This window comes from Anarhichas minor, unplaced genomic scaffold (genome assembly GCF_050575085.1).
Source record: "Anarhichas minor isolate MPS153535 unplaced genomic scaffold, ASM5057508v1 ptg000011l, whole genome shotgun sequence".
Taxonomy (NCBI): domain Eukaryota; kingdom Metazoa; phylum Chordata; class Actinopteri; order Perciformes; family Anarhichadidae; genus Anarhichas; species Anarhichas minor.
Genome location: NW_027466457.1, coordinates 14,219,189 through 14,244,650, shown reverse-complemented (window position 1 = coordinate 14,244,650; position 25,462 = coordinate 14,219,189). Strand labels below are relative to the sequence as shown.

General features: G+C 42.1%; 1 protein-coding gene across 7 annotated transcripts in view; it reads right to left on the bottom strand.

The window, feature by feature from the left end:
- Window positions 1–25,462, bottom strand: part of LOC142947762 (transcription factor SOX-6-like) — a 104,390-nt gene that overhangs the window by 40,136 nt on the left and 38,792 nt on the right. For 5 of the 7 annotated variants that reach the window (XM_076089562.1, XM_076089563.1, XM_076089566.1 and 2 more), the window contains 3 exons: window positions 25,082–25,301; window positions 22,127–22,337; window positions 5,345–5,434 (listed from right to left, as the gene is read on the bottom strand). In XM_076089562.1, the coding sequence (XP_075945677.1) occupies window positions 5,345–5,434; window positions 22,127–22,337; window positions 25,082–25,301 (521 nt within the window). The remainder of the gene's footprint in view (window positions 1–5,344; window positions 5,435–22,126; window positions 22,338–25,081; window positions 25,302–25,462) is intronic. The other 2 variants (XM_076089567.1, XM_076089568.1) reach the window with 1 other exon arrangement.

Genomic DNA, 25,462 nt, shown 5'->3' with positions numbered 1-25,462 from the left:
ACTACTATTTCTCTCTTCTCCTCTGCTCTTCACTCTCCTCCTCCTCTTCTCATCTCCTCCACCCTTACTTTGATACTCTCTCTTTACTTGCTCATTTGTCTTGTCCCCTTCTCTTCGCTCATCACCTTTCCTCTTTTCTCATCAGTCCTCTCAATCACCTCTCTGCCGAGTCCCCCCTTTCCCTCTCTTCATCACCTCCTCTCTTGTCCCCTCTGCTCTTATCACCACTCTAATCCTCCCTTCTTCACCCCTCCCTAAGTCTCTTTGACCGATTCAGTCTTGCAACACTGATGGATACTTCATAACGCTGTCATGTCTTAAAACACACACACACACACACACACACACACACACACACACACACACACAGACTTCTTCCTATTCCTCCACATTTCTTGCAGGGAAGTGAAGCCTGTTGTGTAATCGCAACAACTGCGATTACAGCTCCATGATTCATCCTTGTGGATTACGGGTCGTGCATTCCAAACGCGGCGTCTTGCTTTCCTTCAACGCTTCTGGCACCAATAATCATCAGACGTTTTCCATCCATCAGGATTATTCCCGACACCTGCTGAGAGCAGCAGCCAAAACAGAAAGCCATTAACTGCTTTCTCACTATGTTTGGACGATTCGTCTCTGAACCGAGACCTATTTCTGCACGAGCTGTTTGTTAGTTGTTACTGGTTACAGTGTTTGTATTTATGGGAATCAAATGCAGCTTTTTGTTTTATTGCAACATATTAATATCACTAAGTAATAAAAGAGCATTGCCACAGTAGAATGTGTACCAAGAAAATGCAAATCAATGTCATTGTCATTAATCCAGATCTTTCCTAAACTTCCCATCGACCCATGCATGTATAATGTCTAATAATTGTATGTTGTGTATTTTTATAAACTCCACATTTGTATTTTATGGCAATCGTTTTTATTGATCGTGATTTACTTTTATTTATTTGTCTGCAGTTTTACTTGCACTACTGTTTTCCAAGTCAGCAAAAAGTTAACATCCTAAAAAAATTAGTTTTTATATGGTTCATTTGGCTAGAGACCAACCCATGAAAAAATACTTAATCTTTAAGTTAGGTGTAAAAAAAGAAAAGAGAAAATAGTTTTTAGAGCAACGATATTGTATATTGCGTTACCTTATTTATCTTTTGTGTGTATGTGTCAGTGTGTATTTACATGCCTACAGTATGTGAGTCTATGAGTCATTTTACAGAAAGAAATGAAATAAGATAAAAATAAAATAAATCATTCATAATTTCTTACTGTTAGTCTATTAAGTTTAACGATGTGGATTCAGACATTATACGGAAAATCCTGTCCCAGCCACTTCCACTTCCACAAACACAGCTTATGACATACACATGCCATGACACAAATATTCAAGCACACATACGAACCATCACACACTCACATTATCACACTTCATGACGGCCTCGGACTCCTTGGGCTTCTGCCAAACCATCACGTTTCATCCGTGCGCCAAACTCCCAGCATTCCTCTGGATGACTAAACCTTCGCCTCAGTGTCACACCACAAAAAAAACTCCCCGACACTTGACTTCCCATCAGCCCACAGTCCCCGAGACAAAACCGGCCACTTCCTTTTTTTCTCAAAACAAGTGTCATGATCTGCCCAGGGCTAGCTGGGTATAAAGATATCACATCTGATCTGCACACATTCACTTTTACTGTACACAGCTCACTTCTCCAGACAGTCAGTAGCATATATGAAAATAAAAAAGTTGCAATGAGTAAGATGCCTGCAAGCGACTCTTAAATTGCTGTGTGCTTATTGCTACCAGCTGTGCCAGCTCCTGCACCTGACAGTATAATCAGACACTTACTACCCATCTGTTCTAATGAGCTTTTTGACTTCATATGAAAAGAAAATTTAAATTAAAAGCAAGAAATTAAAAAATGTGGTAAAATTTTGCACGCTTGTCTTTGGTGGAAAAGTCTCACCAAGGGGTGAGACGATAACAGCTGATGGAATATTAATCAAAGCATCTGCACACGTATCTCTATGGTAAACACATCTAATCACATATACATCTATATGTCTCAGACCCGCTCTCTCTATGGGCCCTCCTACCCAACGGGCCCCAGTGCTAAACAAACAAAAGTCAAAAGTCCTACGCTCTTTTAAGAGCATCCTTTTTACAATATCTGCAAAACACAAACTGATGCACTATTATTTTTTTTCCAGCTCAGCACACAGTGGGTTGCAGTAGAAGAGTGAAATCATTCTGGGCACATTCCCAGATGTGTATGTGTGAAACAGTGAGGCACATTGTAGTTAAATAACATACAAGCCTTTTCTGAGATAAGTGCAGATAAAAAATATAATATTTGCTGTACATTACAAGCATGTTGTGCGCTCACGAGTAAAGAAAAAAAGAGGTCATCTTTCTTCTCTACCCTAAAAATAACTGCGACTGAACAAACAGGTTCAGGTTGTTGTGTGAGGAGACACAGAGCAACAGTTGTGTTTGTGAATTTAGGTCATCCAGACTGGCTTCGTGTCAGCCGTCGAGAAATAAAAGACTCAGACGCTTGAATTCAATCAGAGCGTTGCTTTGGTCATGACGCAGCTGGACGAACAGAGACATCTGTGTGTGATCCTCTATGTGCATGCATGTACTGGTACATGCTATATTTATGCATGGTATTAGTCTCTTCAACTAACTCACAAGAAAATTGATATACTGCACATTCCAGCTTTATGAAGAGGACAAGCAGGCTGTTTGTCTTGGTTCTAGTTGCCTCCATCGAAGCTCTGACATCGTTACATGGGTTTCTGTCACGCAAGTAAAAGAAAAAGTAATGTCATACTAACTTTTAACTGTCAGAAATACTGAATTACACGCATCTAATAAAAGATCAGTGAAGCTATGATATACCACAATAAAAATAAAAAAAGATCTTACAAAACAAATATGAGTCTTTAATGTCAGATATTAATATTGTCACTTCCCTGTTTAGTGAATTCCTGTATTTACCTTGTGCACGTGCACGGGAATGTGCATGCACGCAGACGAGTAAGTGCTGCCAGTGCCTAAACATAACTTTACCAACGTTTAATAATGTTGTAGTCACTACAGGTGAATGTGAATTGCAAGATTGGATGTTTTGGCGGAAAAAATATATAAATATGCTGTCAATGAACAATTCACTAATACACTCAGTACCAAAAAACATGGTAGGTGGTGTTAAAATAATAATGTACCAACATAATGTCACAACCGAAAAACTTAACTAGCGTAAAAGAATAACAACCGCCCTTAGCTGACTTTCTCGTGTATCGTTACGTGACAAGTGTACACTCAACGCTTACTTTCACACGAACGGGTGAAGGTCCTGTGTTTGTTTGACCTATTCACCTCTGCCCACCCTTAGTGGACTTTCTTGCTTGTTATACTCGTTATTATGTCACATCACTACGTCACAAAAACGTCGACATTCAACATATTTGTTGAATAAGAGTCATGCCGACTCTTTTTCCAGACGGCTGGGCTGGATTTTAAGAGAGAACATTTTCAGAAAGTGAACAAATCATAAGACGTCTGTAAGTGGACAAATGAAAGATTCAAGATGCAAGCCATGAGGACTGAGATATATTTAACAGAAGTTGCGACTAATAAACACAAACAGTTTTTTTTTTTTCATGAAACATTAAGTATCAGATGATCAACACTGTAGACCACAAAACACCCAAAAGCTGAGTGACGGAGGTTTAGCTTTAAAAACCTGCAGCAGAAAGATATAAACTCACTGCCAACAAACTGTAAGTCAAATACAGAACGGCCTTGAGCAGGTTATCCGATCATTTTCAGTTGACATTGTAACCCAACAAGAGAGTGTTGTTTTTGTAAGAGTCTATGACGAGATCTAGCACTTGACCTGGATCATCCCAAAAAAGACAAAACATTATACAAGTGGAAGTTATAGGTCTGACTTTTATATGAAAAGAAGTCATAACAAGTGGATTTTCAACTTCACAGTTGGTCTTTTTTTAAATTTCTGTAACGCAGACTGAGTGATCAGTTAGATGTTTACTGTACGTAACAGATGACAAGTGATGTTTTGCAAAATGTGTTTAAGAATATACTGTATGCGTAGTTTTCTTGCATATGTATGTGTGTGTGTGTGAGAGAGAGAGAGAGAGAGAGAGAGAGACTGACTTTCACTCCGAGACGGAGATCTGACTCTCTCTCTCTCTAAGTCGGTGCTGTTCTGCTGCAGAAGCCTCTCTGTCGTCCCTTTTTTTCCACTTTCCACAGAGGAAATGCTTTCCATTTCAACGGGAGGCGATCACAAACGGTTTCTCTCACTGAGAGGAGCTCGACTGCCGAGCGGTTAGCGACTAATGTTACGCACACAAAAATAATTCACTGTAGCGCAGGAGACAGAGAGCAGTTCTCTTCTTAAATGTATCAATGCTCCAACATAACGCGTTTTTTGCCAGTATATATTATGTTTCTTTCATTCACATAGTGGGCTCACATCGTTGAAGACACTTCAAAAAAGTTATAAATCTGGTCGGTCATCAACCTGACATTTCAGTCGGAGCAGTAAGGTTAGAGGGATATCAAGCAGACATTGTTTCCTCGTTCTTATCACCTATACTAGCCAGTGAGCATCACAGGACAACTTGATCCAATTCGTAATCAAAATATACAATCAGAAATGAAGAGTGGAAGCAAATTCTGAAGACTCGTAAGAGGCCAGGACTGATGTGGTGCAGTGAAACCCACAACAATCATGGTTCACAAGAACAGTTTTTTGGGGAGGATGTGTGGTTGGGTTGTTCTCTTTTAACACCAATGCTTTCAACGAACCTCCGAGAACTCACTTCTTCTTTGGATGAAAATGGTTCTTAATGGAACCCTTAGTCTCATAAAGAGCCCTTGAAAGACCCTTACTTTTAAAAAAGGGTTCTTCAGAAGAAAATGGTTCTTGGTCCTCAGCCCTTCAGGAAGAACCCTTTTGGAACCTTTATTTCTACAAGTGTAAACCGTTCGCCTGTGTTTTAACAAGATGCCTCAGATGCTTTAGCATCTGCAGGTTTCAGAAATGTAAGACTTTTGGCAAAAAAATGAAGAGCAAAAGTAAGTTTTCCTTCTGTCTTTCTTTTTCTTACACACCTACTCTTCCCTCAAACAGCCACACACAGCATGTGTTGATGTGCCACCTGTTGCCAGAAGGCCAAAGTGAAGCAGACAGTTTGTCTGCATCTAGTAAACCTTGACATCTCATTGTTTGCGCGTGTGAAAGTGGATGTCGATTTAGTTGTAGCTGCACATTTGGAATGCTGGCCTTGACGTGGATGCTCTTACCTTTGACCTCCCCCAGCAGTTCGTCTGCCTTCAGGCGGTCAATGCGCTCCTTCCAATCCTTTGAGAGGAGCCTTTCCATGCAAGTTGGTTCTACAAAAACACAGAGAATAATCACCTTCACTTTTGATGTTGTTGTTTTTTTTTAACAGCATTCTGGGTTGTATTTCCAAAAACCAAATGCATGGGATGCACCTGATGAGAGAAAACTGTTTGGTAAGTTCGCTAAAGATGCCTGAGAACATCCAGAGTCGCTCACAACCAAAGAAAAATCCCAGAAAGAGGGGAAAGGACAAGAGAGATAACAACCCATTTCTATGAATTGTTAACTAATAATAAAAAGAAAATCAGGACAAGCAACCATTTCAAATAATTTAAAAAAAAAAAAAATCCAGCAGCTGAGCGGTTGAGAATGTCTGCATTGTTCTGATCCGTGGCTGTCTTCTTCTCACAATGTGTCTCAATAGCCTCAGGATAATAGACATCAGAGACACGTGGTACCAGATTCATAAGGTCTCATTTGTTCAATTGGAGTCCTGCTGTGAACTTTACTTAGGCAATGGGAACTTTTCAATTCTTCATCAGGCGGATAGCAGAGAGAGAGAGAGAGAGAGAGGGAGAGAGAGAGAGAGAGAGAGAGAGGGAGAGAGAGAGAGAGAGAGAGAGAGAGAGGGAGAAAGAGAGAGAGAGAGAGAGAGAAAGGAACAGAGAGACATGTGCAAGCATGAGTGTTTGGGTGTGACTTTTCCACAAAAGAAAGACCGAAATGCACAAAGTAAAGTGGTGCATGCTGTCAGGTATCAGATGGGGATGTAACTAAGTACGTTTACTGTTTGAGGCACTGGTACCTAACTGGATTTTTTCCATTTCTTGTTACATTCACGGATATTGTAGTTTTAACTCCACTCCATTTATTTGACAAGTTAGCTTGCAAATAAGGATTTTACATGAACAAAAAGTTATTAATATATAACACATAATAACATTATTACTTAACTACCCATCTGTTTTTATAAAGTGGTTAAAACCAGCTGCTTCTCAACCAGCTACAACATTACAATTCTGTATTAGTGTAATAAAAAGATAACAATAACAGGAGGCATTCCGCTGTATAATGACTACTTTTGCTTCTAATACTGTGTACTCTTTGCACAGTTAATACTTCTCCCGCCACTTTCAGGTGTACAATACCTGTGTGAGTGTGTGTGCATGTGAAACTGCTCCCTTGGGCATACTGGAAATGTCCGCACACTCCTGCAACCGGCCCTAGTTAGTGTTTGTGTATATTCAGTTTTTTCGTGCCAGCGGACGCGCCACAGATGGTGTCACGGTCACGCAGGGGCCCAATGATGAAGCCTCAGTCACCAAGGACGTCAAAACACACACACACACACACACACACACACACACACACACAAAAAGGAGACATTCTTGGGCGCTGTGAGGAAAACATGCGCCTGAGGGCTTGCCTGATTTAGAATGGTTAAGTCAGACAATAGCTCATTTGTGGAGCCTTTATCCTGACAAAAGGCACTATAGGCATTCATAAGGGCACATGGCCTATTGTGAATGGCTTAATGTGTAGTTTGTGCGTATGGGACCATTGTGTGGTCAAGAGATGCCGTCCGCCGGCCGAGCACGACTTCCTCGTTGAGTCCATTAAGCCTTGCATGTTTACAGTCGGATTATGATTGTTGTAAATAAGCTAATGCAGCCGTCACATGGGATCAATGTAAACAGGGGGGGGGGGACAAAGCCAGCGTAGGGAGCTCCAAGACAAAGAAACAACTTAAAAACTACAGTCATAATGGTGATTTCCCTTATTTGGGGAGAAAACAACAACGGTTATTTCCAGACAGATGGTCCACATTGCTGCAAAATAAGGTAATTAAGATAATTTTCCCACCCTCAGGACAATGGAATCCACCCAATCTTTCATCGTTTTATCGGTTATCGGACAAGTGACTCCACTGGATATGTATTTGTGTATCTTTGGTTCAATGGGGTGATATTTACTGCCGGTTGGAGGGGGAAAGCTGGAGGATGGGGTCAGGATGTGAGGCTTTTTTTTTCTTTTCTCCCCATCACAAGACTGAAAGACGCCGATGTGCACTCGTTCAGCGAGCCTTTTATAAAACAAAATTAGGGAAGCGCAATTTATGGGAGCACTTAGGGAGGAAAATACAACCTGTAACTCCAAGATGCATCTGCATAAGTCAACCGCGTGTGTACTCAGATGCACAATTTATACCCCCCGTACCGATAAACAGATCAGACTCAGAGACAGTGGGCGATGGGAGGGGGTGAGGTGTAAGTGCGGAGAAAAAGAGGAAGAGAGGAAGAAGAGAGGGATGAGAGGGAGATGTTTTACCCTAGATGGCTCTCTATCTGTCCCCGCAACCGAGTCGGGGATCAAGTGCTGTTTAGATTGGAGCGTGGATAAAAATTCCTCGCTGTCCGAACACCGACTTTACCAAGTGGGGGAGAAATGCGGAAGATGGATGGTTTTGAAGAAGAGGAGGGAGAGGGAGGAAGAATGGGGCGAGGAGAGAAGGAAAGGTAGAAGTAAAGGAAAAGAGAGGGGGAGACATGAGAGAGGAGGGAAGTGAATGACAGAAAACGTCAACAAGGGGGAAGGTGAGTTGAGGAGCAAGATGATGAAGATGCTTGTTTCATTTTCTACACAGAGTACAGAGAGTTGTGTGAGTTTGAACGGAAGGATGGGAGATTAGGAATGTGAGGAAGTAGGGAAATAAAATAAAAAAAAGGAAAGAGAAGATGAGAAAGCCCTTGCAAATATATAAATACTAATATGTGGATGTATACTGATGATAAAAGGTGTTTTATTTCTATTATCTTACTCTTCTATTAGAACGTGAAACTTTTCTAACCCTTGGCCCTGAGATCAGAGTTTTTAATTGGTTGTAAACCACACGGTTTCAACACCAAGACAGGGAGGAGAGACGGAGAGAAGGGATGGTTGAGCAATAAAACAAAGTGAAGGAGAGACAGAAGGAGGGTGAAGGAGATAAGAAGTGGGTAAAGAGAGAGTTGTAGTAAATCAGCACAGAGGCAGCCAGTGAGCCGGCGAGCGTTTAGGGTAAACACACTTTTATCACCTGTCCCCACGCCAACCTGCCAAGAGACAGTGTTTTGGGTGTTTTACACGAGCCACAGGCAACTCACTGTGTGTGTGTGTGTGTGTGTGTGTGTGTGTGTGTGTGTGAGGCAAGCATCAACGCTTCCAAAACTGCCACTGCCAAGAACAACACAGTGTGCCACAAGCCTCCACTCAGACTGAGTCTCTCTCTCTTTTTCCCTTTTCTCCCTCTGTTTCCATGTGTTTAAACGTTTCTCATGGAATGGACTTTTCAATAAAATGTTCTTAGTTGAGCGTCAGTGGGAGTACGATCCCATTTCTAAGTCTTCTTTCAATGATATCCTCAATGTTTAGCAATGTAAAAAAAAGATAGGAGTCTAGTAATGTAAGTATATGAGATTTACGTTATGGCCACCTCTTTGGTACCACGACGGCTCTAAATGTCAACACAATGCCATCACACCGTCTGTGAAATATCATACGTTGTTTCTTTTATCAAGACAGGACACGCCTCCATTGTGTTTGTATAGTCATTAGATAGATACGTATATTTTTCTTGCGTTTTTGATTCCAGGTGAAAGTGTGAAATTTGACCATAATTCAAATACACAACAGAACAGAAACAATTCTGCAGAGAGACTTTCCATTTGTTTTCTGACATGCAGTGGGTCTACATTCGAGAAGCCAGTTTGTTTGCTTTGTTGAAGTATATTTCATTCACATTTTATATTTGATGACATTTCAAAAGTTCTGTTTTAATTCACTTGGCATTGGAATGGAAACATGGCGTCTGTTTCACTTTCTCTCACACAGGGTACAGTTGCCAAAGCTCAGGAACCCTGAAGTCTGCAGTCGAAACGCCAAGGTAAAGAGAGAGAAAAAACATTAATCTGAAAAATTAGTTAATGTTAACAATAACAAAGACCGATGTGTTAGTGGGTGCCCGATGTTTGCGTAACACACCCACGGCTGGGAAAAAAACATTTTGCGTCTTAACTTCGCTACCGAGCGTGTGTAAATGGAAGCTGACAGCTACACTTTGCACTTCCAAATTTATGTCAGTGGTGTGACTTCAGCTGCAGACCCCACAGCATCAGAGAGGAAAGACGAGAGAGAAAGAGAGCAAGAACAGGACAGAGAGCAGCTGAAAATAAAGAAAGATGAATAACACAGAAACAAAGGAAGAAAGACAGCGATATTAAAGAAAAGAAAAAAAGGAAGAGAACAGAGGCAGACAGATAGGAAGAAAGATACCGAGCGACTGACTGGAGTAAATACAGCGAGAAGAGGCACAGAGAGAGCAGCTGTCCTAACAGCTGGCCAGCAGGATTGATGTCTCAGTGAAATAAAACTCAACATATGTCCAAACATGAGGAGACAGGCCGGCCAAGAGGAGGAAAAAGATACACACAGACAAACGCACACACACTCACGCAAACACACTGATAGGAGAACGCTCTGAAGCACTCGAACATACATGCGCGCCACACACACTGATTAAAGAATGCCAGTACGCTGCTGAGACGTTTAATTGCACATGTTATAACACACACATACACACACACACACACACACACACTTTCAATGGGCTATCACCGCTCGCTCGGTGTTGTAAAACCATTAAACTGCAGAGTGGTTAGCCTGGCTGCGTGTTAGCGCGGTGTCCGTTTCACACACACTATTTTCATCTGTCAGATGACACCCAGACTCTCTTATCGCAGAACATGGCCTGAGAAAGCAGCCGGCCCTCGATGCTGGATGGAGGGGAGGGTTCCTGAGGGATAGTAGCCCTGTGTAACCCTCTTTTCAAACATCAACCCCCCTCACACACACACACACACACACACACACACACACACACACACACACACACACACATTCTTTTACTTTTGCTGCCCAGTGATATGCCCAGGCTACTCCAGCGGAGCAGGCCAGCTGTAGGAGCCACATGTAGGCTTTGCGTGCACTACAACCACGATTTCGACGGTAAACTGATGCTCTAATCCAGGTTGATTTATGATGAGTGCAGCAAGAATAAACTTTAATTAACAAATCAATTTAAAAAAAGACAAGGTTTTTATTAGAATAGACGCAACAACTCATTCCTGTGAATTAAGAATTTGTATATAAAGTATTAAAAGTGAGAGCTGATATTTTTGTGAACTTTTTCTATTTATTTATCATTATCAGTTAATCTGCTGATTATGTTCCTGGTTTTATCGGTTGGTCGGTTTGTTGATTAATGTCCGCTGCTTTAATGCATGTTAATAATGGACTCTACAGTATATGTGTTAATTCTTCATTTTGGGGAAAAAAAACATACACATATCCAAACATCACAATACAAGCGATCCAATATTACCTCAACTCAATCATTTGTTATAAAAAGCAGTTGACTCCTAGAAAATTATTCTGCATTTGTTTTTCCTGTTCTGACAAAAAAAACAACTAACACAATTCAGAAGTAGCCTGAAGATCACCTAATATAAGTTATGGGTATACATTGCACACAACCTAAACTCTTGCTCTGACCTTTGACCTTTAACACTCACAAAAAATAATTGCTATTTTACCTCACCTGCAGTTTAGAGAGTCAGGCCCCAACTCTGCCTGGATCCGGCTTTGATTGCCACTGGGGCCACCCATGCTAAAAATACTCACGAAGTAGTCCCTCCCAGCAGTGTAGGGAACATTATGTGATATAAGGTGGCCGCGCTGCCATAGGTGCCCGCTGGAAGTCCTGCAGCCCTTAATTAGATAGAGTTTCTACTGAAGGTGTGAGATTAATACTAGAAAAGCTCGGCTGCTGATCCCTGCTTTGCAGCCAGAGAGGTCCGGTCCCGCATTACAGCGCTGATGTCAACAGCTACTGCAGTCTAACAGTCTGGATGTTAGGAAGCCACGTCTGTCCACCGAGGGAAAGCACTGTGTTAGAAATTAAACTGTAACTTAAGTATTTTTTCAACAGGAACCCTATTTTCCCACGTTTGCCTGATTCTGTCAAGTCTTTGTGTGAGAAAGCGGAAAACTATCAAGTAAGAATGACTGATGAGCTTTAAAAACTGTATCAGCTCAGGCGTATGATGCACCGCAGCAGCAACAAGGTCATTTTGGATTTAATTAATTTAAAATGTAAAGTAAAACATCTATTCACTGGTTAATGGCAGTGCTTTCATATTTCATTCATCCTCTCACATTTTCAGGGTCTAATTTTTTTCCTTATTTTTGTTTGAAAAAAAAACAACAAAAAACATAAATGGTCTGTTTATGAATAGAAATAACTTTTTTCCCTAAGAGCAAAGTGTTGTGGGTTTTGTGAAATCCTTGTATTTAGATTGAATGGAACAAAACTCTATTGGAATATGTGATACTGAGAAAGCTAAATCAATGAACTTGGACAGATTTAAATTGGTCGTCAGCTGTCAAGATATTGGTGTTTTAGACTTTAAAACATTTAAAAGTCTACTTTTAGGTCAAATCAACCAACTGGGACTCGAATAGACTCACGTCCAGGGTGCAAAATTGCTTCTTTGTCAAACGCACGCTTTCAAAACACCAGTTCAAGACCCAAGCTTCTGGTTCCACTTTAGGCATGATATATGAAACCCTACCCTACTTAGCACACACACACACACACATACACACACACACACACACACACACACACACACACACACACACACACACACACACACACACACACACAGACAGACACACAGCACGATGTGTGGTTCAGACACAATAGAAGCGTTGTTTTGGGTCGGGCCCTTGGGGGGAGATGATGTGGGCGGACCCTGTGGTTTAGGTCACAGATGAGAGTTGGAGGGGGGTCAGGGAGCCAAATATCAGCAAAGGGGGGGCCTGGTGGTGAGTCTGGGCCAAGTCGACAACCGCTCAGCTGACCAGAGAGGAGAAATAGAAAGTGGATCCAACATGGCCACCTGAACCACCAACCGACCGAATCACGACCTCACTATCACCGTGCAGGTCGAATGACCTTCTAGAACTGCCGTGTCCATAAGATGGTGTTGCACGAGGAACAGTCAGAAACACCACAGAAAACTTTGAGTGTCATAGTCAGCTTTCAGTTGGAGCAGCTGGAGTTTCCTTTTTGCAATTGACCCGATTTCAGACTCAAAATGATCAGCAGCCGAATCGATGAAGCTTCCTGCTACAAAGAGTTGCTCCTAGTGTCGGGGTTCAGAGAAGAAATCGTATATTTACGACGTTTTCTAAGACTGTCCCTTTGCGGTTAAGACAACATCCTGGTACCAGTGTTGCCAACTTGGTGACTTTCCAAACCCTCATGGCGACTTTTTTTGTCAAAAGCTACTAGCGACAAATCTAGCTACTTCTTCTGGTGTTGTTGGAGACTTTTCTGGTGTTTTGACTCTGACGTGAAAGCACGTACCGTTCGGCACGCAGGAGCTGCCGTGAGCCCCTCCGCCGCCTCAAAGCACTCAAAGGCAGTTAGTCTCACAGTAGCCCCTCGCGCAGCAGTCCCAGCTGCAGAAAGAGGAGACCCACACTCTCCTGTGCCCAGACTGCAAATGAATCGCGCATGCGCAAAGCCGCCGCTGTTCCCGCCTCTCTCCTACAGTGCTCATTACAATCATGCAAATTAGGCGATGACGTCATTTAGCGACTTCTAGCGACTTTTAGGACAGCAAATAGCTACTTTCCTTACTGAGGAGTTGGCAACACTGCCTGGTACAGATAAAAGTAATTCACAAAGCATCTTGGCACTAAGAGAAACCTAAAGTGAAAAACCAACGCCGTTGCTTATAGACTGGCCGGCATTCACTGAAACAGATTTCTGAAACTGACGGAACTGAAGCTGAGTCTTTTTAATGTTTAATATCAATTAGATAAATTACCGATTGGTTTCACTGTGCATTCTATGCTCATTATCACGTCAGTTTTCTTTTCTTTTGGATCAACCAATCACAGCTCTTTAAAAGAGTGAAGCCACACCTCCTCACTAAGGACAACGTTTCTGTCCCTTCCTCGCTCAGAGCTAAATCCCTCCAGAACTAGAACTCACTGCTAAAATAGTTTAGGCTCAGTCAGGAGCTCTGTGAGTGTATTTCTCTGAATGTTTGTGAATAACGGCAACGATGCTCTTTTATTAGGCCTCTTCCACACATCCAAATGTTGCTGTTGTTCTGCATCCAGATCACAGCGTTCAGCGTAGTTTACAGTGAAACTGGGTTTACAGTTCAGTATTAGAAAGTGAAGGGGAACGATGCAAACAAGGTTCTGATTATACACCAGAGGCCTTCAGATGAATTCATAAAATTGTTATTTATAACAAGAAATAATGACCCTTCATTTTTCAAGAAAATTACAAAAAAAGAAATCCCCAAAAATCTAATTATGTTGTAAACAAAGTGAATGTTTTCAACCGATTTTGACAGATGGTTGTCTTATGTGTTTTGAAAAAAACAAAAACAATTTATAGAACAACTTAATTAGAGATGCAGCGTAGTGATCAAAGCCATGTGTGTGACGGTTCACTGGAGACCGACGGTTCTCCTCACAGTCCACTTCTATGAAGGGGCCGCGTCAAACACGCTCCACTGGCTTCAAACATGATCTCTTTTGGCTTTGACACAGGCCCGTCTTGTTTTTTTTTATTACAGTCATATCACGTCGGCCTTAGCCAGATGCTCAATTATCAGGTGAACAATTTGGCATTTAGCTGAAATCCGAGTAAAAAAGAAAAAAAAGGAGGGCTTGATAAAATCACTGTTTAATCTGATTCTTTTGGACGACATTCAAAACTGTTCTGGCAAACCGCATTGCATGCGCTCGTACCATATGCTGGCTGGCCTGCAGCCAAACTACCAGGCATGTCCCGCTGACTGTATTTGTAGTCAAGACCCACAGGCTGTGGCTGATAATTAGTAAAGAGATCCCTATCAATTACAGAGGAGGAGATTGAAACCAACCACAAGAAGTCCAGGGGGAGTCGGCCTGTTGGCCGAGCCGAGGAGAACAGCACTGACCACCAAACTGGGATACGTGAAAAGTAGATTAAATATCAATATTTTAAAACAAAGTTTGAAGCAAATAAAGCCTTTCTACACGCACAGCTCTGCCCTGCCTTGTTACGTCTAATATGGCGAGCTGGGACAGTTCTTTTACGCACCAGTTTCCCAAATGCTAATCCACAGACAGAAAGACAAAGCCCGTACCTGCACACAATCACAGCTCAAGCTGCCAATCCCGTAGAGGAAGGCAAACAGAGCCAGAGCCAAGAGCGTGTTAATTAGCCGATAGGCTTAACTCTCGGGGCCGACCCCACTCGCCCGTTAAGCTGTCATCACAACCACTTCTACCTGAGTGTATGAATCGGTAAGCCCTCACCCACACACCCACACACACACACACACACACACACACACACGCACTAAGCGGTCGGGCTCTCCGGGCTCGTTTCAGTTCAAAGTTCGGTCCTGACCTGCAGCTTCATCTGCAGCTTAGTTCAACAAGCCTCCAGATGATTTGTCCTTCAATAAATGTTTCTGAAAGGCCTTGGCTAGTAGCTAAGCTGCTATTTTTTGAAGAAAGATCCATTTGCTGCCCCGTAACAAAAGGAATCTCACGGCTAATGTATTTTTAATATAATTCTTTTCCCGGTAAGGCGTCATTGAACATTTGCAGCGCAGGTGTTGATGCTGAATACACAGAGGTACACTAGTCGAAGGTTGCACATGATTACACATCACTCCCAGCCCGCCAACTATCTAGACCCCCTCGAGGAGAGGACATACTTTCCACAGTTTGAGTGGCGGTAACAGCAGAGATGTTGAAACAGGCTTTCAGCAGCGAGGGAGAACAAAGTGAACGAAGCCTGGCAGAATGTCTCTATTGTCACAGAGAAGCGGGGTGAGAGGAAGGCTTGGCCTCGCTCTGACCTTCTCTTCCAGCTGGAGAAGCCATTATATGGGTGATTGGGTGCCTAGCTCTGCCCTGGCCTTAACTTAAGACACAGAGCAGACTCCTCCAAACTGGACAGCACAAGCTTAAACACATGGACAAGGACAGGGCTCATAAAACAGCTGCAGCACAAGAAGCTGCAAGAGGTCACCAGTTTCCTCTCAATGTATATTGATTTTACCGAACTTGTAGTTCACAGTGCAATTTATTTTTGGACATAATGGCTTAGACTCGTGGTGTCTTTATGAAAAGTAAACTACAAGGTTATAAAGCCCCCAAACATGTGGTTCTGAACCCTGTTGTTTTCTTGTTTGTACTTTAAATATGCATGACTAAATTAGTAACAAGAACTTTTGGTTCAACACTTTAAAGGTGCTAAATTTGAAATTCAAAGCATTAATATAGCTGCAAACAACTATTTGCTATGTGAAGATATAGTGGAGTAATGTCTACCTGAGCAGTGAATTAAGTCGATCTCCCTCTGTGTGTGTTGTAATCTGATATTCTCTGTGCTTTGTTGACATAGCAGGGCTGGCAGTGCATGCGTTTCAGTGCATGTGAATCCGTGTGAGCGTGCCTCACTGGCTAGCTAATGGCCGCCGCTCTGCACCGCTCTGCACCGCTCTGCACCGCCCTCATACTTTTAGCTCTGTCAGCACTGTTACCGTTGTTTGCACTGTTAGGACCGTTAGCTGTGAGCCGCCAGCTCAGCCGGGCCATGTTGAGGGCCGAGTAGAGGCAACAAAATACTCAGATTGAGTAGTTTTTAAAACTTAATCTGCTGTCAGGACTGTGTGGATGTGGTTTGATCAGATTTCATTGACAATGGCCTGAAAAAAACTGAAGTGTCATCAGATTTTCATTTAAATATTGCTAAATTCTGATCGGTGACATAAAGCTGAATAAGAAAACATGTTTTCAAGCTCTCATGCATTGCTGGCAAAAATGGAAAATGGCTTTTTAATCACAAGTTTCTGCAAAAATGAATCAATTCAAGACGGTCACGATGACGTTTGAGAAGAAACCCGTGTTTGTTGGATCACAGAAATGCACCGTCACATCATGTTGCCACTAATGCACAAATCTGAAACATTTTCATTGGTCAGGGTTTTTAATCTGCTGTTTTCTTTTAACTAGTGTGTGTTTTGGGATTTTAAAAATATATATGGAGCTGTGGTTTTAATGCAATAGATTCAATCTATTTTTTTTCATGATATTGTGTACAAATCTCTGAGACGAATGCCTCTCCAGACTGATGGGTTACTGTCAAATAGTCTCTGACTGTCTGTCAACTCCGTGAGTGTAGAGTGATCATGAAAAAAACATGAGACAGCAATGTCCCATCAGATCTGAGTTGTACACTTGAAGCCTCTGTCAGTTTATATGCTTTCATCTCAGATGTGTTGTTCCTATATCCTCAATAGCAGTGAGTAAAAGTGATTTTTCAATGTCTTTTTAAAAATCATGTCGTAGGTCTATCGGTGCTGTCATGACTACTGTGAAAGTATCAAAATGCCCATTTCACAGAGAAACGCACACAGCCCGTATTCAGAAACTGTGCCTTTAAACGAGCCGTCGTGACTTCCTTTAAGGTTGTGATGTCACAACTATACAGTCACCGGTAGAAGTGACGCTAAACTCTGTGTAGTTGGCACACAGATTGAGTCACCGGCTGCAGTGATGCTGTGAAGACAACAAAAGACCGGAAAACGGTGACCAATCAGAGCAGGACTGGGCTTTTTCAGGAGGGGGTCTTCAAGACACAGGCGCTAAAACGGAGCGTTTCAGACGGAGGGTGAACACGGGTATATTCAGACAGACAGGATGAGAAAAATAAAGTGTTTTTTATAACATTGAAGCATGTAAACAATTTCTAGTAGAAACCCAAAAATACAAATATGATTCTGAAAATGAGCACGATATGTCTCCTTCAACTCGTTTAGGTTCTCAGGATTCATAAATTAGTCACACAGGTGTCCATGTTATAACCACTCTGCAGCAGTACAGTGTAGCGGTAATTGAGCTTGATCTCATTTGCAAATGAAACACGTGAATTGTACAGTAATTCATAAGGGCTCGGGGCATAAGCGGGGAGTAGAGTGATGTTAAGTGTTTGCCAGGCGCCAGAGCTGCTCTGGCCACATTAGATGGCTGACTAAGTTGGCACGAGGGCACCGTGCCCATGCCAGGCCCCCGCTAACAGTGGGTCGGCCCCCGGGAGGCACAACAATACAGATAATGATAATTCAGTCATCTAAACTGAGGGAGCTTGATTGCACACTTCACTGGGTTTAATGTCCATCGGGCATCATCCCAGAATGGCTTGGTTTAGCATTGAGATAAATGCGTCCACTCCTGACTGCTTTTTCCTTTTCTGTATCGAGGGCTCAAGGAGACAAGGTGAATTCAGATTCATTATTGCTAATGAGGCCCCCATCAATGCTAAGAGACGGGTTATTGTGTGGGTATTTTCTCTGTTTATTACAGGCTTTTATTTCCCATCCTCTCTTTCTCTTATTTTAGCTACAAATGACATTTTTTCTTCTGATGTTCCCTCATGCTGGCCTTGTACATTTTATTCAGGAACCAGCCTACCAGCTTAATAAGTACTAAGTGCTTTAACAGTGTAGAATAAGCCTTTTGTATGCAGCAAGTCTCTGTATCTCAACCTTCACACAATGCAGGTGAAACTCAACGTAAATGCAAGATTGTCAAGAAAGTGTGGGACCTTCACCCTCGTGGCTTGCATCTTGTCGACGTCCAGGCAGAAAGGACCTTTTTGCAGCAACCAGCTGTGTGATAATACAGCTAGCTGTCTCAATCTAAAAGACGTCTTGATAAAGCTTTTAAAAGCTGAGTTGGGTGAAGACAAAAAAAAACAGAAAAACACCCACATTGCAAAGCGAGGCCATGTCTATTCATTAGAACTGTCACAGGCACTTAGGGCACCTCTGAGTAGCGGAGAGCTAACAGCGTGCCGACAGCGGGTGAGCGCAGCGCGAAGGCGAACAACGACATCATCCACACTTTAGCTCAGGGCTACGGTGCACGGAAGGGTCAGCCATGTTAGGCTAAGTGAGCGCTCGGTGGCTAATAGGCTCTGTTCCATTTGATCATACAGCCAAGCTAACCTGGGCGAGCACAGCTGACTGAATCCTTTTCAGCAGGAGGTGGAGGACGAGGCAACGGACGGCATTGTTCAGGCTTTAATGTGCTTGCCTTTTGCAGTGCGGATGATCAAATCCGGTCATACTGTAAGAGGATTCTGAGCAAACGTATGCTTTAAGTGTCAGACTAGAGAGCACATGCCGGTGAGGAGTCAGGAAAAAAAAAGATTTGGATTGCAAAATATACCTGTGGAGCTTTCTGCCGTGCAACGTTTGGAACGCAAAGTGGTCTGTCAACTGTGTCACATCAGGAATCCATATACAAACCTATTTACCAGGTAGGCCTTGCACTCCTGTCTGCATTACATTGCAAAACTCTTGAAAGCTTATGAATTTGGAATGCTTTGCGTTTGAAAGTAACACACAACAAAGCTTTAAATCAGCAAGGTTGCCTGTTGAGGAGAGATTCCAGAAAATGTGCTTTCAAGGGTTCTTGAAGTTGAACGATAGAAAGAGAAACAGTAATCCCATCATCATGTAGTAAAGGAGAGAAAGATGTAATGAGACAAAGAAGCAGTATTTCCTAAAAATGAACAAATGAGAAATAGAAAAAAGGGGTTTGTAGCTTCAGCGCTCAACAGCTCTGAACGTAGCCGTTTGCCTCACTTAATGAAGCATTCAGCCGCAGCCATCTATTGATCACCTCCTCTCATTTCAACTAAACTCATTAGGAAAAGAAAAGCTGTCGATCTGCATACGTAGGCTTCCAATCGGCTCAAAATGAAATGCATTACCACCGCAGTGCATGAAAGACATTTTTACAATGCATCTTCAGGGACAACAGCCATTCACAGGAACGTTTACAAGGCCCAGAGTTATTATTCATGCTAACACTGTATGCGCCTGGTTATATTGCACATGTTAATCACGTTTCATTTTTGTCTATGCTAAGTGTTTGCAGCGTGATCAATGCCACTAGTCCTTCGGGATAGCAGCTCCGCTAATTAGCAAAGGAAGAGCCGAACTCAATAGTGAGCTGTGTTTTTCTTTTGTGTGAACTGTGTGAAATCAGAGTCATTCTTTGGCATCAATGGGTGAAACATTTCAGGCTGTATTTGCTGGTGCTGCTGATGTAAAACCCACCGCTGACCCGTTTGTCTTCATGCACCACTAGTGTTTGTCTTCTCCAGTGTATTCATCATTCGGTAACACTTATGACGCCCATGTCATTATAAACACACTGTGTTACAATCTGAGTATAGCGCTGAATAATTATAGTTATCAGCACTCATAACTATTCATAATGCTTCATTACAATAACATATTATTAAGCATTTAATAATGACTTACAATACTTACATCGTTTGCTTTAAGCAAAATGGAAAAAATATAATTGAATCTATGCAAAAACAACTTTACTTTAAAGCGAACAATGACCACTTAGAGCAACACATTATAATGCATTATAGTGATTATAGTGCATGATTAAAAAAAGAGATTATGATGTGCTACAACAATGGGACTTATTATACACAGTAAATATTTCAAAAATAGTCTTTTAGTGTGCCATTCATGATCAAAATCACTTCCAATTCTGATAACGGTGTCTGTCTGTTTTTATTAATACCGTGTTTCCCTCGTTAATAATAAACACACAACACATACTATAAAGGAAGCCATGATCACAGAGGATATCAAGATTAGGACACATGTTGTCGACCACCTTTGTTTAGAATATGAGAAGTACAGTGAGCATTGCATTTGCTCATCCAGTTAAAAAAAGCATGAAATACTCCCTGGTCCAATAGGATACCTGGAAATATTTGCAATTAAAAAGGGGAAAAAAGGAGAAATCCAGAGAGAAATACATGAAGTTGTTGTTAACGTTTAATGTGATGGATTATTTTAAAATAAAATGCAGCAAACAGGAACAACTGACTGTTTGCAGAAAACCGGCCATAAGATGGAAAAGAAGCAGATTCAGAAGTTGAACAGGTTGGATGGGAAACGGTCACACGTGATGGAAAATAAATAATAAAAGGAAGACACACACTTCAACTTGTCCCCCAGCATTTCCTTCCACTCATGTCCCCTTTGATTTGACAGGAAGATGTCACAACACTTTTTAACACGCTCACACACACACACACACACACACGTTTTTCCTTTCAAACCAGTTTCCGTACTGCAGATAAGAGGCAGAGCTACCTGTCTTTCAACTAAAGACACTGAGCACTGTATTCCGCCTCCGGCTGTCCAATTCTGGCCCACTTTACTGTATCAATAACAAAGTAAAACCTTTAAATGAGAGAGATAAAGCGCTCCTCTGATATCATCATGATTACTATGTGCACATAACAGTAAAGAGGGGTGTTAGATGGTTTTAGATCTGGCTTGCTGTGGGGTGAGAAGGGACGAGCTGAGGCATGCTGGGAGACTGTCCTGTGTTCGTGGTGCAGATCAGAGGAGCAGGAGAAAGGGAAACCTGTGTTTTCCCTGATTGATATTGTGATCTAACGAGCAAGAGGATCTGTCAGTTGTAATTTTAGATGTTCAAAGATCCTCTTGGGAGGATGTGTTCAGAAAGGGAAAACAAAGTAGAGGTAAGGCCGCTGTTGTTTTTTGTGCGAATGAAGAGTAAGTGAGCAACAACAGCATCCTGTGTATCGAAAGTGAGGGAATAAACTTCTGTCGCTTTATATTCATAGAAACAAATCAACAATGTGTCACTCCTAAGAGTCATTTTAAAGCTGAAATCTGCATCTTATAACCTTTTTTTTCATCAAAATGTGCGCATTTATGCAGATTTTTTAACAGAGGCGACAGACTCCTTGCCAGTGGACGAGTATACCTTTCTGTTTTTTCTCGTGTTATGTTCAATGTCATGAACGAGCCGTAAAACAGAGTTAATAAAGAGTTAAAAGGTTTGTGTGGTTTGCTTTGTCTTTATCTGGTGCTATCTTAGTCTCTCTTTCAAACCCTGGTGATTGTTTGAACAGCGGAAAGGCGAACAAAGACGGTTCACATGACTTTAATTTAGTTTCTTATCGAGTAGAATGAAGAGTGTTTTTATAATAAATAAAGCAAGGTAAAATTACTTTTACCGACTGTGCTTTCAGGGGAGCATAATCATTATTATGATAATTCTGAAACTTACATGACTACTGGTTGCTCTCCTCTTCTGCTATTGCACAGTTGGATTTCAGTTTAACCCTTGTTCATTGTAACATGAATGATTAACATAACCTTTTATTCAGCATCAAGCCACCCTTGTAAAAGACATTTAGCCTCAAGCTATTGCTATCGAGAGAGACCCTTGTTTGTCCTGTTTTGATTATATCCCTGCTTCCAAATGTAAAGGTTAAATGGGTTCATACCATTCAAGCAAAACAAGTCTGTTTGTACGTAAGTTCATGTTTTAAGATTTTCCCATGACAATAAATACTTCAGTGACGTTCCTAAGTGGATGATGAGCCATACTTTGCAGCCTCCAGGTCTGAACTGTTCTAACTGTGTGATTCTTAAAGTCAGGGAGTGTTTGAAATTGAGTGTGCGTGCCCCACTTTCCTTGGAGTCATTACAGTTAAAACATAGAAATGCACACGCACAGGCATTAGAATGAAGACTTTGGCCTACCGTCTTGTTCCGTCTTGGTCAGCTCCACCAGTTTCTTCTGTTTCAGTGTGTCCACCACGTCTGCCAGGCTTCCTTTGCGGCGCTCCGGCGTCCCGAAGGCGAGGCCGATCATTGGCTCCCCGCGATCCCTGGAGCACTCCTCTGGCTTGGGTGGAGAGGTAGAGTTAGTCCGGTAGGAGTAGACTGAGCAGCCTTTACTGCTCTCATTGTCCTGGGAGGAGACAAATAAGAGAACCGAGGTCAGAGCTTCTGCAATATATCCGCACTGATGCAGGTTAGATGCACTCAGAGAACTTGTCCCCTTTCAGTGTATGCTTACATTCCCTTGGCATGGGCTGGCTGGCCTGATATGGGAACAGGTCAGAGAGCATCCTGGGTACATCAGGAGCTCTGTGGTGTCACCCTATTTCATTCCTTTTAAATAAGTGTACTCTATCACTCTGCTATTTAACATACATGTGTTTCTTGCAATTCCAGGTTGGGGAATGAACATCATGCTGTATTGAAGAAGACTTGAAGCTAGCGATTGAGACCATAAACCCATGTTTATAATATTTACTGAGGTAATAAATCAAGTGACAAGTAGAGTCATAGACTTTTATTAGCAAACAGAGGAGTCGCCCCCTGATGGCCATTAGAGAGAATGCAGATTTAAGACACTTTAGTATTGGATTCACTTTTCAGAATTTGAGGCTGTCACCTGAGATCAACACAAGCCATCTTAGATTAGTTAAAATTAAAACACAGATTTGTAGAATAATTTAAATGTAAGTTTTGTTTTTTAATAATTATGAAATCACAGTGTCCCAAAGTTTCTAACGGGCACAAAGTCCCTCAAAAACCCCACATGTTGGCACAGTTATCACCAGATTACTAACTTACAAACTATATTGCTTTTCTATTCGGTGTTGCGGGAGTGTTTCTGTCCCACTGCTGTTTGCTCTGCTGGGTTATGAGTTAAGTGAGAGGCACAAGGCGTCTATATTTACCGAGACGATAAGCCTTTCAAGACGACCACATTGTCCCACACAACAGACACTTTAGCACAGGTGTTCTAACGCTGCGGCTATTTCTGGACGCTTTCTCCTCCCCTTACAGAGTGGGGGGATCTCCAAGAACTTTAGCAGGCTTATGTTTCAAAGACAAGGGGCTTTAACTAACAGCGGGATCTTAAGACGCCCTTCAAATGGCTCCTGGAGGCCCTCCTGTGCACTTTGTCTTTAATGAGGATTAGGATATAGTGTGTCACTCGGATTGTTCAGGTGTGTTTTTTCAGGTCCACACATAATGCCGCCGAGCAGTGTGGTGAAGTCGGGAAGGCCTGATGATCAGATCATGTTAAAAACCAAAAGGTCACGCATTCAGCCTCTGCAGCAGACAATGCATATCCATGACAACCCCCGTGATGTAGGTCCTTGAGCAAGGCACTGGCCCCTAGATAGAAAGGCATCATTCTCAAATGTGAAACTGAAATATTTGAAGAATCAAAAGCGTGGGTCAACTCGTGCACTATCTGGTCCTAAAGAGCTTAATTACACACAGAGGAAGAGTTCTTCACATTGGAGACTTTTTCTGAAATGCAGGAAACATTTAAGAAAAATCTGTAAAGATTCGATTTTTTTAAAACTGGCCTTCACTAAACGAGTTCCACAAATATATTTCCCCTCACTGCTGGAGGCCGGTGGCAGGAGGAAGAGAAACAGGCCGGTGTTTTTTGTCCTCAGCTTGTCCCTCTTCCATATTATTGACATTCATTCAATGCTATTTTGTGTGATTTAACCTGTTGAAACGTTTTCTACTCTTTTAACCAGTGGCCAATGTAAAAGAAGCAGCAACTCCCTCACTAACCTTCTGCCCTTTTTGTTCAGAAAGGTAGATCTTTTACACACCGTTGTCCTTGTTTCCTTTATTGAATTCATAGTTCCAAGGTCAGTTGACAAACACAAAGAATTGTGCTTAGGTTTAGAATTAAGTTTATTTCTTTAAAATAATAAAAAATGCGCTGACCTGACCACAGTTTGAGTCTTTTGCGGAGGCTTTCTTGTGCCAGTTCATTTTCTCATTTTCTTTCTTTTTTATCTAATTCAGGACAAACTAAAAACTTTAGTTTTTCAAATCACTAATCCATTATTTGGTCTTATCAGACTCCTGCGGTTACACATGAGGAGATTCAGAAGTGTGTGAGAACTTCACAAGCTTTAAGTATTCAGGAACATTTTTTGCCTCAAGGCCACTTTGAACTGAAAGTCAAGTTGTCTATAATATCTAATTGCCTTTAAAGTTCTCACTATGCACTGAGAATGTTTAATGTAGTTATAATCTCAAGATAGCAACAGAAAACATAAGTATGTTTTAGTAAAATCAGAAGTGTGAACAGGACTTTTGTTTTGGGAAATGTAAAATGTATTATGCCACAACATTGATACGGAAAGAAACTTTATTCTCAGAACTTTCCACTTTCCTCAGAGGCTGAAGTCAAACACGCCTCTTCCATTAGGGACCAACAGAACCTGAAGCCAAGTAACTAACCCTTTAACACACACATGCACACTCTCCAACACACACACATACACACTCTCACACACAGACTGACAGGAGGTGGAGATGAGAAGAACCAAGGGCTATAACTCTCTAGAGGAGAAGCCTCACTGGGCTGCCTACAGCACTGCCTGCAGCACACAGACCAGAGAGGACCACTGGTGTGTGTGTGTGTGTGTGTGTGTGTGTGTGAGGGTGTATGCATTCGATTGTGCACAATCATCATTATGCATGAGAATTTGCACACCCTGTGTACCCCTGCATGTATTTCACGAGTGTTTTATGAGCCGTGTGCCCTGAGTGTGTACACTATGTACACACACTCACCTCATTTGTTTTATAGATTTGAGTTACGGCAACATCTCTCAAGATAAGATATGGTCAATTTCTCAGCCCTGTGCGTAATTCACATCTCACCATCGCAGCAGGCACCATGTTCTCCCACTCCGCGTCCGTCAGCTTCTCCCTGATTGGCTGCAGCTCATCCGGGTGGGGTCGGTCATGCGAAGAGGGAGACGGTGTCTCCTTCGGGCCCTCTCGCTCCTCGCTAGTCCAGGCCGCATTGTCCTGACCCATCGCTTCCTCATCCTCAGACGGTGGGTGAAAGGGAGGCGTTGCTCGCATGGAAGACATCATTCTGTGGAGGACAAGACAAAGTGGTTTTCATTTTGATGGCAAAGTTTAGACCGGCGCATTGCCGAACGTTATTTCAGGCTAGGTGGAGAGGAGAGGAGGGAGGGAAGAGAGCAAGAAAGGAAAGGAAAAGGGAGGAGGGGAGGGGGGGAGAGGAGAGGAGAA